Source organism: Mercenaria mercenaria, chromosome 8 (genome assembly GCF_021730395.1).
Source record: "Mercenaria mercenaria strain notata chromosome 8, MADL_Memer_1, whole genome shotgun sequence".
Lineage (NCBI taxonomy): Eukaryota > Metazoa > Mollusca > Bivalvia > Venerida > Veneridae > Mercenaria > Mercenaria mercenaria.
In genome coordinates, this window is record NC_069368.1 from 78,717,820 (window position 1) to 78,734,628 (window position 16,809).

General features: G+C 35.3%; 1 protein-coding gene across 1 annotated transcript; it reads left to right on the forward strand.

Annotated features, from left to right (window-relative positions):
• The first annotated feature begins 617 nt into the window (after nucleotides 1-617).
• Nucleotides 618-13,517, forward strand: LOC123523265 (mucin-2-like). The gene is made up of 5 exons (XM_053550245.1): nucleotides 618-715; nucleotides 2,930-3,073; nucleotides 4,116-4,360; nucleotides 5,075-5,189; nucleotides 10,289-13,517. Exons 1-5 carry the CDS (start codon nucleotides 667-669, stop codon nucleotides 12,880-12,882), a joined length of 3,147 nt encoding a protein of 1,048 aa, XP_053406220.1. The 5' UTR covers nucleotides 618-666; the 3' UTR covers nucleotides 12,883-13,517.
• The last annotated feature ends 3,292 nt before the right edge of the window (nucleotides 13,518-16,809 follow it).

Below are 16,809 nucleotides of genomic sequence, written 5' to 3' on the forward strand. Positions count from 1 at the left end.
AAAATAGTTATTCACATAAAATGTAGTTTTAAACATACTGTTTAGATATATATGACAAATAAAGTTTCATAATCAAACTCGGCTGAGACTGGAAATGTTTTGTGAACACAGGACACGCATTCATTAAAGAAAAGCTCGCCATTTGCATGCATTTTCGTGAATCTGTTTTGCCATAGGACAGAAGCAATTAAACATGATTAAATACACATGTATTAGTTCTGTTAGTTCTGTTTCTTTTTATATTTAAATTTGCTTAGAGTACCGAGCAAATTATGCTATAGACATGTTGCTGGCATGCCGAGGAGGGTGTATAGCTATTTTTGCGTTTGTTGTACTGAGTTTCTCATAGGATCTGGGAATCTATCTTAATTACTTCTCCGTAAATAAGCCTTATAAATATGATTAGATTTGAAGTAAACGTATGATCACCAGTCATCAAACCATATAACTGAAATACAATCAAAAACTATATACACGTATCGAAAGTTACCTTCATTCATATATACACTGATACTTGAATTTTAATAATACGTCCTAATCAGCATCCATCCCTTTTGTTATCATTTATCATTTCATAAACATGATTGACATGTTTATGTATGATAACTGACCAGTTTGTATCAATCAGTGTGTCTTGAATACATCTTTTTAAAATTAAATTTAAATATGTGGATATTTACATTAGGGTTATTTCTACTGACTATTTTATTAAAAGGTAAATATCATTTACTGTACTATTATGTCGTGATTAAATGATACAGCAGTTGTTGGATAGTTTCAACAAAAATATGGTTCATACATGGCTTTAGAATGTTATGCATTTGTATTAAGCTTGCAGGTTTGGACATCTGGCATGTTCTTCGAAGTAAATGTACTCATATCTAATGTTCATGTAACGCGGTAATTTAATCAGGAAAATTTATAAAAGTGTATATTATATACCCTTCTCAAATGCACTCATTTGGTTGGTCGGAAGTGGTGCACGCTCGGGTCCGCAAAAAGCGATTTTGACCCGCAAAATTGATAATGACTCTTGTGATATCACTTTGTCTTATGTGTATGAAATATGGGCCGGTCAAATGAGTGCACTTGTGAAGGGCATCCTTGGTCAATATCATTTTACAGCTCCGTTAAATCACATATTGACCTCAACATAAGTCAATTACTGTATAATAAATACATTTCATTAGCGTACCTTTTTTGAAATTTTATGTGGGAAAGTATGTTCACTGCAGGAGTTCAAGATAAATATTATACGCAACTTGAAAGGGAAATGATTCCGAAGCAAGAGGACACGTTATCATGTTAAGAAATAAAAAAAAAGCCAAACAGATAAATGACTTGTGAAAACTATTCAGATGAATTGTGTAGAATGATATTGCTATATCTTGGTTTAAAATTTATCTCAAGTATTCACACAAAATTTAAATGGAAGTAAAGTATTTTCCCGTAGAAGTATAGCTATATGTAATCTGCCATTCTGTTAAATAATTGACGAATAGTTTTCAAACGTGACTCCATTTACTATTTTGCCCATTTGCTGATTGATTGCAGATAAAACAATGAATGCAAACTTGCAAATTATATTATTTACGCTAATTTTGTCTGTTCCTAGTGGGAACTTTAAAGTGTTGTAGATATTATTCCGTTAACAAGTTAATATAATAGCCGTGAAAGTTTTGTAAAATGCGTTCAATTATTTACGTGATCCAGGAATGCATATTGCACGCATTTACTTACAGTTTTTCTGTCATATATTAAATACCTGCAGTACAGATACCTTAGACTAACAACATTCCATTAACGTACTAAACCTGCAATGCAATAAGTAGAGCAAGTAAAAGATTCATCTTGCCTTTTTACTCATAATACAGATGTACATACTACAGTCTATTTTGTAATCTAGGCGAGACCAGTTTTAACAAAAATTTATTATATAATAAATAATATTGAATGGAAGGTGAGAATTATTACAATCGTCTCAATGCACTTAAATACTGCTGCTGGGACAGTTGATAAATCCACAAAAAATCCTTTAGTATCATAAGCTGCAACGTAGTAAATATAGCAGAATCAGTTTTATTAAATCTGTGTCATCAGATGTAATGAATTTTGCAACACTCATAATGTCGTTTGACGTCGTTTGCTGGTACACAGAACCGTACAGGCATGGATTCAAATGTGAAACAGGATGATACGAAACCCGTACTTCAATACCGTTAAACCTTTGAAACAGATAAAATTGATACTTTGTCTGATCGGATAAATATTTCATCTACATGTAGTCAGTGGATTTATTTGACTCTTATCCTTAACTCGAGTTATTATTATGCATTTAAACAATGATCCGAGTCTTTTTATCATGACTCTTAACACAGACCCGTGTCTTAGATATGACTCCAACCCAGGACCCAGGACTTTATCATAACTCTTAACACAGACCCGTGTCGTAAACATGACTCTTGAATTTCACCACTCTTAGACCACTAATCTTTCCGTTACAGTTCCTTTTTGTTACGGTCCTTCATTTCTATGTGTTGCTTTATATAAGGCTGTGTTCGGGGTATCCTGTGCATTCGAAAAATCTACTCTTACCTAAGACCTTTTATTATATCTTTTAACACTGACTAGTATCTTACACATGACACTTGGCCTTTACCCGAGTCTACATTATGATCTTTTATCTTTGTCCGGATCTTAGCATGACTTTAAGCACGGACCCGAGTCTTAATCATGATTCTTTATCACGATTCTTAACCATGAACCGAGTCGTTTTCGTGACGTTTAACCTTAACCCTGACCAGAGCCTTCATCGTGAATCTTAACCCTGACCCAAGGCTTTATATATATTTTCTCTTAAACAATGATGTCCCTTTCTTAATGTGCGGCTTAGCTTTCTACTGTACTAACAAGATAAACATACTTTCAGAAGAGAGTGTAGCAGCGGTATCGGAAAGCAGCTGTTCATTCATGCCACAGAAGACCTGTGGATTTACTGTAAATCAGAGGTGGGCGATTCAGAATGGAACATTTAAATATAGATTTCTCGTCATTCCTCCCAGTCCGGACAAAGGTAGTATCCTCTTTACATTTTAATTACATTAAAAATCATGGCGGGAAATGTGCCTATACATTAAACATACAAACATTAAACGTTCACAAATGAATTTAGAAATTGAAATAGCTTAATTGTTAGCTTTATTATGGTGTTACGTTGGGGACATCATTGGTTTTAAGTTGCAATTCATCGATTGCGTAACGGAAAACTGTACATTGCGCTTTCAGCATTAGCAAAACTCCATAGCGTTATCGAGCAAAGAATGCCTGTCTGCGCATCACTTACCTTAAAATTACAAACAACCAGGGAAATTAAAACTCATGGAATTAGATAGATGGCAATAAGACGAAGTGCAGAGCGCAGGAGCTAATAGTATATGTTTATCTTTACTACTGTTTGCATTATCACACTATTGGTACTTTATTAAAATGTCAAGGCATTTACTTTTCAACTAATTAAATGAATTTTAAGGTGCTTGTCATACTAATAGCCGGTTTCATGAGAAGTTACACAGTCCAAGAAGTATTACTCTGTAGATAGTTCTCCCTTTTCAGTAACTATGTGTTATATCTTTAAAACTATTTTAAAGACCTTCAAGAAACATAACGCAGGCTGTTGTAAGAATAACTCAGAATGCTATCTATGTGATGACCATTTGGAAGCATAAAACTCTACAGAGCTAAAAAAATAGCAAACTCAGCTTTATTGAGTCTGTTCATAAGAAGTACAGACATGTGAAACGCCCCACAAGCCCCTAGCACCGGCGGAAGCGGACTTCTTTTATACAAATACAATGTACTTGATCCCAAATGACCACCAAATATAACATCGGTGAATCCATGTACGGGAAGGCGAGTTGTGAACAATATTCGATTTATCTCCCTTTTGATTAACATACAATACATTTACACATAGTCAATGGGATAAAAAGGTAGGACAGCATTAGGTGACATGGGTGTCTTCTAGACGGCTCTCTTCATTTCGTATCTATTTACCATCTCAGTTGCAGGAGATATTAGATAATCAGTTGCAGAATTTAATGTATTCCTTATTTCAGATGGCTATTTTGCTTTGTTTCAAACAAGCCAAGTACAAAACAAAACGCTAGATACCATCACATCAGGATTCGTGACTGCTGGTACATACTGTATAAAATACTGGATGTTCGCACAATCGGCGCAAACTCAGCTGTACATTATTAAACATACAACAGAAAAAGATTACAACATTTCTTCTTTTAAAAATGCAACTCATCACTGGAAAGCTTTTGCAATACCAGCATCATCGTCCTCGGATTTTCAGGTATATACATGACCTTTTTACATTATTTAGTTTTCACTTTTATATTAACTTAACAGTCCGTTTAATCACAAGAACTTGAATAAATATGGTATATATATCTTGTAAAATTGTCCGTGGCCTTTTTCCTCACGAACATCAAACTTATTTTTACCAAAAATACTTTTTTCATTATGCTTTATATTTTGTGTACTATTTTGGTACTTGTAACATGTGCAAATGCCGAGATCTGCTTAACCCGAGTCGGTCTAAAGGGCGTGAATGGTACATTTGCGTTGTTTGTGCCTTGTGAAGGCCGTGAAAAATCCCATATGTTCAGTCAGCACTTGTTATATTAATCGTTCAAAATATTTATTTTGTGTTAGTGACTCTATTTATTTTTGCAGCTTGAACATTTCGATTTGGTGGTTCAAATCATCTTGCTTTCATAGTTTTGAATACCTTTAAACACCCACTGTATCCATTGGATATGGAACCTGATCTTTAACTTTGTCTTTAGATCGTCTTAGTGGTATGCAGACACTATAACCTTGGTTCCCCTTTTGTAAATTCTAGTTTCTTTAGCTATGCCAATTGTTTTCTCGTGTAGTGCTAGCCAATTATCTTAACAGCATATCATTGAACTGCAATCTAGCGTATCATTTACGGTTCATGATACAGCCGCTGACTTTATATTTTTGCATGAAACTTTTACATCAAATTATGTTGATTTTATAGGTGAAATTTCGTTCAGTTGTGACCGACGTTGTGACCCACACTGGACATCATATAACTCCTCATATATTCATTGGATTAGATGACGTACGGATTGTGCCCATAAATGATACCAACGGTAAGTTGTTTATTTCTTGAGGTGACAATGGTAGTAGCAATACCAGTAACATTCGAGACACGTTACATTATTATAAATGTTTTCGTTAACAATGGCAATCTGTGGACAGCGACGCTCGACTTTTCAACAGCCTTGTTACTAGAGAATGTTAACTGAATAAATAAATAAATAAATACAAAAGTCGAAAAATGGATATTATTTAAAGAGATTAAACAGAGTTATAGAGTCTATCCAATGCATGTCAGACAATCACAGTGGACAAGTATGTGAAGTATTAATCCATTTCCATTAGTGGATACTGAAATACCAGCTTACATACAAAACTTAACTCAAAAACAGCTAAGTCGAAAAAGGAGTATAATTTTGTAAAAGCGCAAAAACAAATGATGAAAATTGTGCACTCCAAGTCAATATATCACAGTGATTAAGTTTGTAAAGTTTCAATCCATTCCCACAAGTGATTACTGAGATACAAGCTTACGTACAAAAGCATTACCAAATCGGGACGCCGACGTGGGGGCGGACGCCGACAATAGGCGAGTACAATAGCTCTACATTCTTTGAAACGTCGAGCCGAAAACGGGTAGGTTGAAGTTGAAGGTTTACTTTTAAGGTAGTTCCGCACGTTTGATAAACTAGAAGTGAAGACGTAACATTATTTGTCCGGAAAACGTAGAATAAAGCCTGAATTCGGCGTACGGAAATGAAAAACATTTTATGAATAAATGGCAAACCGTTAGTAAATTTATAACAGTGTCACTGTTATTATCTTTCTAAAATCAAAATACCATATTAAAACATCTTACATGTTAAATAATTCAAAATAATGACTTAAAATTAGCTTGAAATGTGCGGTTCACTTTAATCATGGTCAAATATATCAAAAATAAGCACAGGGACTTATATATTTTATTTCATCACATCATAGACCATATGCTTATTTACAGCTGTGGGAAATTTCATTAAAATCTACATTGTAGAAAAATTTCTACACGCGAGAACGGTATGAAAGAGGTGATTTTCCAAACCTATTGCCAAACTTACATAAGTATTCTGAAATCAATACTTAATATAGATTCAATGACTACTCTTTTGTCAAGGTTTTATGCATACTAATGCAATACATCTATCACAATGGCAATGGCGGCAGGGTTTGGCCTAGTTTAATTTTGGATAACACGACGGATTCGTGAAATAACTGAAAAACGTGAAATGGAATGATGGAGGAATAGAACTGATGATAAGTAGATACCTCACATGTATTATTATATTATTACATAAAAATACAGATTTTTCTAGACTTAAAAACATGTCGACCATCAAAAATTATTTAGTAGTAGTAAGTATATCTATCAACTTATTTGTTATGTTTATTGTACCGATGACAAAGGGTTATATGAACGTAAAATAGTTATTCCACACTGTATTGTGATAAATGATAGGATTTTTGTTAATGATGCAGCTTCAGCTAATCATGGTCACAAAATCACAGAGTTTCATTTCACTTTGGTATGACATACTAGTAACCGTCTAATTGCTTTTTTCACAGCAACGAACAAATTATGTACAGTACTGTTAAATAATTTCATTTCTTTGGCATGGAATTTCGTGGTTTGGACAATAACGGTTTCTACATCTCAAGGGCTCACACTGAGGTAGCTGCCTATAGGCACTTTAAGTAGGCACCTACACATTTTTTTTCCTCATGAATAAATTACATTAACACGCTAAAACTGAATTAAGATAGAAGGGGTAAGGGGGTTGAGGTGTATGATGAAACCTTTATGAAAAAAGCATGTTATTTCTTTCCCTAAATTTTCTCATACCCACCCGTTTTTTCATCTCACTACAACTGCACAATCATGCTAACGACGATGCTTAGTGACTGAAAATGTACATGTTCTCAGTTTAGTCCTGATCGACTCCGACAAATGAATAAATACCACTAGCATTCTCTTACCATCAAATCATCATCATACGTGTCAAAATTGTAATATATGCGAATCAATAATAATTCATTAAGACTTGAATTAAGATATTTCAAAGCATAATAATTCTATTTGTTTTTGAAGGAATTTATTTTTTGGCACAATCACGGTATCCATGAGATTAGTCCTTCACGAAAACTGAGCATGATTAGCCAATACATGTTGGACTCATGCGATCATATCATAGGATCCAGTTGATATCATACTTTAGGAACGCACTAGAGAAAATATTATTCTGTGCCAGTGTTGTGTTTACAAAGTGAATAGCGGTTACCATCTTTATTGTGTAAACAGATGTAAGTTTTCATTTATCCTTACACCGCTTGACATGAACCTTTCAAACACTGCCTGAATTCTTCATAAATGTACTTTTTCAGCGTTAATCTTACTTGCATGTGGTAGTGAGAAGGTATGGTCAGCTAACAATAGAACAATCACTTAAATGTGAACGTTTAAGTAGTTCAATATTACAAATTTAGTATACAGTATTGCATTTGATTTAGATGGCTTTTCAGGCTCATAATCAGGTAAAATGTTATAAAATTATTATTTCATATTAATACATAACAAGCATTGAAGGCTTTATAGAATACTTATTATTTTCAGAAATTTCAGATTCGACAATGAAATAATTTTCAATATATGAAGGAGGTATCTTTAAAATGTGCATGCATGCGTGCGTGTTCAAAGATCATTTAGTTTGGATCAATTCATATATATCATTATTAGCAATGTTTCTTTTGAACGTACGAAGCAAGTGAATACTGATAGCAAATCATAATTTTCGACGAGATATCATACATATTAATATTCTAAATTGTAACGTTTAACGGAGGTTTATATCAGACTTTAACTGGTTACGTAATCGGCCATGGTAGATGTATTCGTTACCATTCAAATTCGTTTAATAACTGGTCTGCTATTGCATCACAGGTAATGGATTTAGTGTTAATTTAAAGAGTGGTTACAATATCCAATCGTCGTCAAGTTGTTTGTTTTTTAATGTTAGATCTACTACTGAAAGAATAGGTAGAGCTATTGAACTCGCCTTCCGATTTGGTTAAGTTTTTGTGGGTAAGCTGGTATCTCAGTAACCACTTATGGAAATAGATTGACACTTCACACACGTATTCACTGTGATAAACTGACTTACACTGCACAGGTTTCATAATCCTATTTTGCTTTTTTTTTACAAAAAAATGCCCCTTTTTCGACTTAGAAATTTTTGGAAAGGTTTTATATGTACTATGCTGAAATGATTTGACATGCAGTGCACAGGTTTAATAACTTAGCTGTTTATGGTTAGGTTTTTGTATGTAAGCTTGTATCTCAGTACCCACTGATGGGAATGGATTGAAACTTTACACACTTGTTTGCTGTTTTGCAATTTTACAAAATTATGCCCCTTTTCCGATTTTTCATTCAGTTGACAAGACTGTTGAATAATCGAGCGTTGCTGTCCTCCGACAGCTCTCATGAGTGTAATGGTATTTTTTCAATGAATAATTTATAAAATAAACATTGACCATGCATTTCTTTTTCAAACCATTTTCAAACTCCCCAGTGCACGTTTAACCTTCCAGATCGCATTATTTGTCTTTAAAGTTTAGACATGCCATCCAGCGACCCTTAAATGTGACCCATATTTCCGCCGCCCCATGTTTTAAAACGGAAGACTAGATATCAAAATTAATCAAAACATACTAATCTTACACCAAAGCATACTAATCTTAGATTTAAATTGTAGCCAAAAGTTTTCAGAATGAAACGTTTGGGGTAGGGAATCAAAAAACATTTATTAAGTTTATAAAACAGTAAAATAATCTAACCGGCTATTACTTATTATTAAAACGGGATCTACAGTATATGACTAAAACAGAACTTTGTGCATAATAATCCCCAATGTTAACGTGATTCCTGCGCAAACACGACGACGACGAGTCCATTTCATAACAACTGATACACTATCAATTGATATTGCTTGTACATTACTTGGCAAGTAAATACTTTGTTTCATTTTAACTGACAAATAAGTATACAAAACAAAAGTTCAGTCGAATAAAAAGCAACTAGCAATAGGAAATCTGAATGCCGTTTTGTACAAGTTCGAATCCTCATGAGGATTTCTTTTAGATATTTTTTAGTTATACCTATTCTTTTTCCTAAATAGTTCGATATTGTTTGTTTCTTTATTTTATTGTATTTACATATATGTCTTTATATGATAATTATTATGTTCATTTTTCGCTTTAGTACATGCATTTAACTAAAATCATCTTTTATAAGATACTAAATCTTTCTCATCTGTTATATTGGCTTCAGATATTTATTTGTCGTTGTACCATACAGAAAATGAAGGAACCTAAATAATTTTGATGCCAAAATGAAGAGAAAATGAACTGTCGTCGCTGAGTTTCGAACCCACATGGTGAAAAACTTGTTGCACATAGACAGTATGCCTTTCCTCTGAGCTAAATTGTAATTGGTATGAAGTCTAGAAATGTTTAGATTTTGACAAGTTACAAAAATAATATATTCCCTATCATGCTTCATTTAAATATATCTATAGTCATGTTTGTAAACATCATGTAATCGTTGGGACATAGTAGCTTGAATATATGGTTATTACTGGGCAATGGAATATAATGTTTGAAATAAAAGTCCGGGCGATGTTTTTGTCATTTCAGTCTGTCATGTACATTGATAAATAACAATTTCACGCGGCCTTACAAACTAAAGATTATCAAACGGTATATACTTTTACCTTGCTTGTCAATGATGAAACAGTCAATTAATTAACTGACCGAAGTCGAGATAAATCGATACGGCACTAGCGGCGTTAACCTATGTGATGATACAGGACTAGTTCAAGTCTTCTTCTTTGTCATTTTACTTTATTTCAAAAGATTTTTGTTGTTCTTTTGTTCTCAGTTAGGGAGAAATGACTTTTTTACACGCACATAAAACAGTTAAAGGAGTAGGTTATTATTATCACATTGACTTTAACTGTTCCTATCCTATAGAACGTTGCTAAATTGTTTAAAACATAGCAACAAATGATAAAATGTTTTCATTATCACTTACCATTCTGTTTATTATTCTATTTTTCAGAATGTGTAAGCTCCGCCTCTACAACTTCAGTAACCACAGAGACTACACCTGAACCAACCACAACTGATATACCAGCACAAAAATACACAACAACGCAGAAACCAACCACAACGCTTAAAACGACACATAAACAAACAACAACGTCAATACAAACCACAACGCTTAGAACGACACATAAACAAACAACAACGTCAACACCAACCACAACGCTTAAAACGACACATAAACAAACAACAACATCAACACCAACCACAACGCTTAAAACGACACATAAAAATAGAACAACGCAGAACCCAACCACAACGCTTAAAACGATACATAAACAAACAACAATGCAGAAACCAACCACAACGCTTAAAACGACACATGAACAAACAACAACGCAGAAACCAACCACAACGCATACAACGACACATATACAAACATCAAAGCAGAAGCCAACCACAACGCATAAAACGACACATAAACAGACAACAAAACAAACACCAACCACAACGCACACAACGACACATATACAAACAACAACGCCAGCACCAACCACAACGCATAAAACGACACATAAACAAACAACAACGCAGAAACCAACCACAACGCATAAAATGACACATAAACAGACAACAAAACAAACACCAACCACAACGCATACAACGACACATAAACAAACAACAACGCCTGCACCAACCACAACGCATAAAACGACACATAAACGAACAAAAACACAGAAACCAACCACAACGCTTATAACGACACATAAACAAACAAAAACGCAGAAACCAACCACAACGCATAAAATGACACATAAACAGACAACAAAACAAACACCAACCACAACGCATACAACGACACATAAACAAACAACAACGCCTGCACCAACCACAACGCATAAAACGACACATAAACGAACAAAAACACAGAAACCAACCACAACGCTTAAAACGACACATAAACAAACAAAAACGCAGAAACCAACCACAACGCTTAAAACGACACATAAACAAAGAACAACGCAGAAACTAACCACAACGCTTAAAACAACACATAAACAAAGAACAACGCAGAAACCAACCACAACATATAAAACAACACATAAACAAACAACAACGCAGAAACCAACCACAACGCTTAAAAGGACACATAAACAAACAACAACACAGAGACCAACCACAACGCTTAACACGACACATAAACAAACAACAACGCAGAAACCAACCATAATGCTTAAAACGACACATATAAAAACACCAACGCCAGCACCAACCACAACATATAAAACGACACATAAACAAACAACAATGCATAAACCAACCACAACGCTTAAAACGACACATAAACGAACAACAACGCAGAAACCAACCACAACACTTAAAACGACACATAAACAAACAAAAACGCAGAAACCAAACACAACGCTGAAAACGACACATAAACAAACAACAACAAAAAAATCAACCACAACGCTGAAAACGACACATAAACAAACAAAAACGCAGAAACTAAACACAACGCTGAAAACGACACACAAACAAACAAGAACGCAGAAACCAACCACAACGCTTAAAACGACACACAAACAAACAACAACGCAGAAACCAACCACAACGCTTAAAACGACACACAAACAAACTACAACGCAAAAATCAGCCACAACACATAAAACAACAGCGCAAAAAGCAACAACAACGCATACAACGACAGACAGACAAACAACAATGCATATACCAACTACAACACATGTACCAACAAATAAAGAAACAACAATGCATAAAATAGATACAACATATTCATCAGTCAACACGCATAAACTAACTATTACGAATGAATTGTCAACAACGTCTAAACCAACTAAGACGCATAAACCGTCCACAGTACATGGACCAACCACCATTCACAAATCAACCATGACGCAAAAAACAGACAAAATAATCAAAACAACAACAACGATACATAAATTAACAGCAACTCATAAACTAACCACGAAGCATGAACTAATCACAACTCGTAAACCAACCGGTACGCATGGATCAACAACAACGTCTAAACCAGCTGAGACGCATGAACAAACCTCAACACATAACCTAACTACAACACGTAAACAAACCACAACGGATAAACTAATCACAAAATATAAACCAAACACGGCGCCTAAATTAACCACAATGAATAAACTCTCCACAACTACTAGACAATTAACCACTGGTAAATTACAGACAACAAAAACGTCTTCTCATTTAAAACCAATGACAACAACACCTGTTCTAAGTGGCAAAAATAGTCAGCAGAAAGCAGCAATCAAAACTCCAACTATTGTTGGGGGTGTAGCAGGAGGGTTGGGTGCGCTTGTATTAGTTCTTGTTAGTGTTTATTGTTATATGAGATATAAGGGTAGAATGGAGTCTCACATATCTAATTATACGGATGATGACATACAGGCTACTTTCGATAAAAGTGTAAAGCGAAATAGTAATGACCTTACTATGCAACAACTAAATGGAGTAAATAGTGTGAATAATCCGGAGTACGCAGCTATGGATATGCAGCCTATCAACGATCCTACTTCAAGATTTAGTGCACGTAGTTTTGATAATAAGGTTTAGATTGACTCAGTAAAAGACAGCTAGACTAAGTATACAAGCGTATATAACTCCAAAATGTACATGAACTCTTTATTAGCTGAGGTGTTAATATCCTGTAATAAAATCTGGATCAATGCTGGTTGCAAATGCACAATGTTCGTTCTCATGGTGCGGCTCAATTATAAAGTTATCAGCTATCAGCCTGGGTATTTGAGGAAATGTAATTACATTGGATGGTGCGCACAGATTGAAATGTTGATGTTTCAACACCAATTTCAGAATGAATTTCCGGTTTAAACGTACATGTTTTCATTTGCTACTCACATTTATTAAGTAACTTTGTATTTCAATCAGTTTTCTCATTGTGGAACTGAAAATCATTTTAAAATATTTGCTGACAGCATGCCATAAAAGGAATTGCTTGAAAGCACTGTCGTGGATTAGGATAATCTAATATTTGTTTCAACTTCTAAGTGCAATCCTAAGTCCCAATAAGTAAAAACATTTAAACTTGATGTCCATGGTCATGTTGAGGTGACATAATCATGTACATTCCAGTGCGAAAATGTTACTGTATGCTCAACAGTATGTATAGAAAACAGTTATTTTCATAATACGATCCTGTTTAAAATCACTAAACTTCGCTTATTGTTTTATTTTGTTTTGTTTCATTTTTATACTTGTTTCGCATCTTCTAAACGTTGTTATGGTAAGTAGAAAACAGGTCTTCCAGGTTAAAAACTTTAATGGTGCATCCTTAAGCGGCTCAAAAGGTGCCTTTTTCAAACAACCTAAACCGAGAAGAAGATCCCATTCAGAAACCAATCTCCGTACTGGAGGACGTTCATTACAAACGCCTTTAAGTAATCTGATAATTGAAGGATGCTGTCCAGTTAGAATGTTCTCTACAGGTCCTAAAATTGAAGATAGCATGGATCTGTACCCATTTATTGTGGTATAATTTAAGAAACCTTTTCAAACAGGTGTGGTAAAAATTCTGCACAATCAACTTAATTTGCTGAATAGATATCAATTTTTTGTTTAAGACACCAGCGATGGAACTGTCTAAATTTGCTTCGGTAATCTTTTTGAGTTCCTTTTCTCCATGACTTTGACAAAAGATCTCTAGTATTTTTTGAAAACCCTTTTAAAGCGTACTTTTTGTCGATAGCAACCATGCAGTCAGTTGTAACCTCTCTGGATTTGGGTGTGTTACTCTGCCCTTGCATTGTATTAACAGTGTCTGACTGCAAGGTAGTTTTATCGAACATCCTATCAGAAGTTTCAGAACCTGTGAGTACCAATGTTGTCTTGGCCACATGGATGCAATCAAAGTCATGGTGCACTGATACTGCTGACAGTGATTCAACACTATGGGAATCAATTATATTGGCGAGAACGCATAAACATACATGTTCTGCCATGCAACCGATATGGCATCCATGGCGTAAGCTTGAGAATGTTGAATCCATGAGCAAAACAGGTGACATTTCCTGTTTCACAGCTAACAAACAGATCTATTGAAGGTTGACCCCATAATTTGAAAATCTCCCAAGCTACTGAACTGCTCAGAGCCCATTCTGTTTGCCTCACAGCATGACGTGAAAAAGCATCCGCTAATACATTCTTGATTCCCAGAATATGAGCTGCTTTCAAACTCTTATTGTGTTTCAAAGCAACATCCCACAAGTACATTTTAAGATAACACAATAGCACCGATCTCGTACCTGCTTGGTGATTTATATATTGAGACACCGTTGTGTTGTCCGATCTGATCAGAACATTCTGATTCCTTACTTGAGATTGGAACTATGTAAACTCAAAATAACTGCTTTCATCTCTAAACAATTGATATGAAGCATCTTGTCCATTTTTGACCACTTCCCCTGGCAAGTCAGGTTGTTCATATGACCCCACCAGCTCCATTTCCCACTTGCATCTGTAGTGAGTGTAAATGTTGCTTTGTTTAAAGATCTGCCCTTTACTATGTTCTGATTGACTAACCGCCATTTCAAATGATAAAGTGTGGTGTAAGTGGAATTTTGTATGATAGAGACAAACGGGCTGGGTTCCAATGTTGAGGTAAATGGAGCTGAATTGGTCTCGTGAACAACCTGGCATTTTGGATAAGCTCCAGACAAGAGGCAATCATCCCCTAGAGATTCAGATGATGTCTGGCAGTAACGTTCCCTCTGCAAATTTGGCGAACAGCCGTATTCAAGTTTTCCTGGCGTTTCACTGTTGGAAATGCTATACCTGATATTAGATCGAATAAACCATCAACATATATTATTTTCTGAACAGGTACAAGTTTGGATTTTGCTTTGTTCACTATCCAACCTAGTCGGTAAACCAGATTGAGCAATATCTCTCTGTTTCCTAGTAAACTTAACCTTGTTTTTTTTAATGTTAACCAGCCGTCGAGGTAACTTGCTAATCGAAGCCCTAGTTTGCTCAAGTGTGCCACCGCAACTGAAACTACCTTTACAAACACTCGTGGTGCACTTGTGGGACCAAAACAAAGAGCTCGAAACTGATAAACACTGCCCTGAAACTGAAACCGGAGATATTTCCGATGGCCTTCGTAGACTAAAGAGTGATTATACGCATCTTTCAGATCGATAGATATTGCCCAATCTCCCTTTTCGACTAGGTTCAACATTTTTACCAATGTGTCCATTTTGAAATGTTGTTTTCGGAGATACTTGTTGAGAGGTTTCAGGTTCAAGTGTGCCACCGCAACTGAAACTACCTTTACAAACACTCGTGGTGCACTTGTGGGACCAAAACAAAGAGCTCGAAACTGATAAACACTGCCCTGAAACTGAAACCGGAGATATTTCCGATGGCCTTCGTAAACTAAAGAGTGATTATACGCATCTTTCAGATCAATAGATATTGCCCAATCTCCCTTTTCGACTAGGTTCAACATTTTTACCAATGTGTCCATTTTGAAATGTTGTTTTCGGAAATACTTGTTGAGAGGTTTCAGGTTTACTTCCGGATATATTTCCCCATTTCTTTTTGGTACTAAAAGTAATGTGCTGTAAAAACCTTATAGAATCTGATTTGGAGGTACAAGTTCTATGACATTTTTTTTGTAAAATATTGTTTATTTCTTCTTTTATTACATTTTGATCTTTCACAGATACATTTGTTGGTTTTACTCCATTGAAAGAGGGAAATTCTAGTTGGTACTCCTCTCTGATAATATCTAGAACCCATTTGTCCGTCGTAATTTTTCCATTCTGAAGGAAGTGAATTAATCTCATCCAACAGGTATCTCTGAATAGAACGTTTAGCAATGATTTTACCTTTTCAGTTTTCAGCTAGTCTACCCATCCTTTCTGGACCGGTTGAACCACCTTGGCGCTTTGGGAAGGAGTTGTATGAACTTATGGCCCTTCCAGAAACCTTAGACCCTGTTCTTGGGGCTCTGGATGGAATCTTTGGAATACGAGAACTATTCCAACCACTCGAGCGAGCACCAGCTGACCCGAATCTGTCTGACTGTCTATTGTCAACTGCCTGACGTTTGTTAGAATCACTTTGCGGCCCAGAGTACTTTCGTTTTTTATTCACATCGAGAATTTGATCATCCACTTGTTTAATCTTTTCTTTACGTGTTTTAAACAATGGTCCTAGTTCAGGACCAAAACACCTTCTCCGGCTAAGGGTAAATTTGCAAATGCAAGATGATCATGCTGTTTATACTACCCTGTATCTGTCATAGCCACTGATCTACGAATCATATGGTGCAAAGCACCTGCTCTACCAATTTGGTCCAAAACGGTGTTGGACATAGCAAAAATGTCACCAATGAGTTAGACAGCTGTAGATTTTTCAAAATCATCAGATTGCACGTATTGCAGTAAATTTCCAAGACTCTGCTGCATGTAACTTCGGATGACTTAACCCATCCTGGCGGCATGCTGTCCCTTTAAACCG

Coding starts and splice junctions, on each gene's coding strand:
- LOC123523265 (XM_053550245.1), top strand. CDS start 667: ATGTGGATATTTACATTAGGGTTATTTCTACTGACTATTTTATTAAAA. Junction 716..2,929: donor ACTGACTATTTTATTAAAAG/GTAAATATCATT, acceptor ACATACTTTCAG/AAGAGAGTGTAGCAGCGGTA. Junction 3,074..4,115: donor TCCTCCCAGTCCGGACAAAG/GTAGTATCCTCT, acceptor TCCTTATTTCAG/ATGGCTATTTTGCTTTGTTT.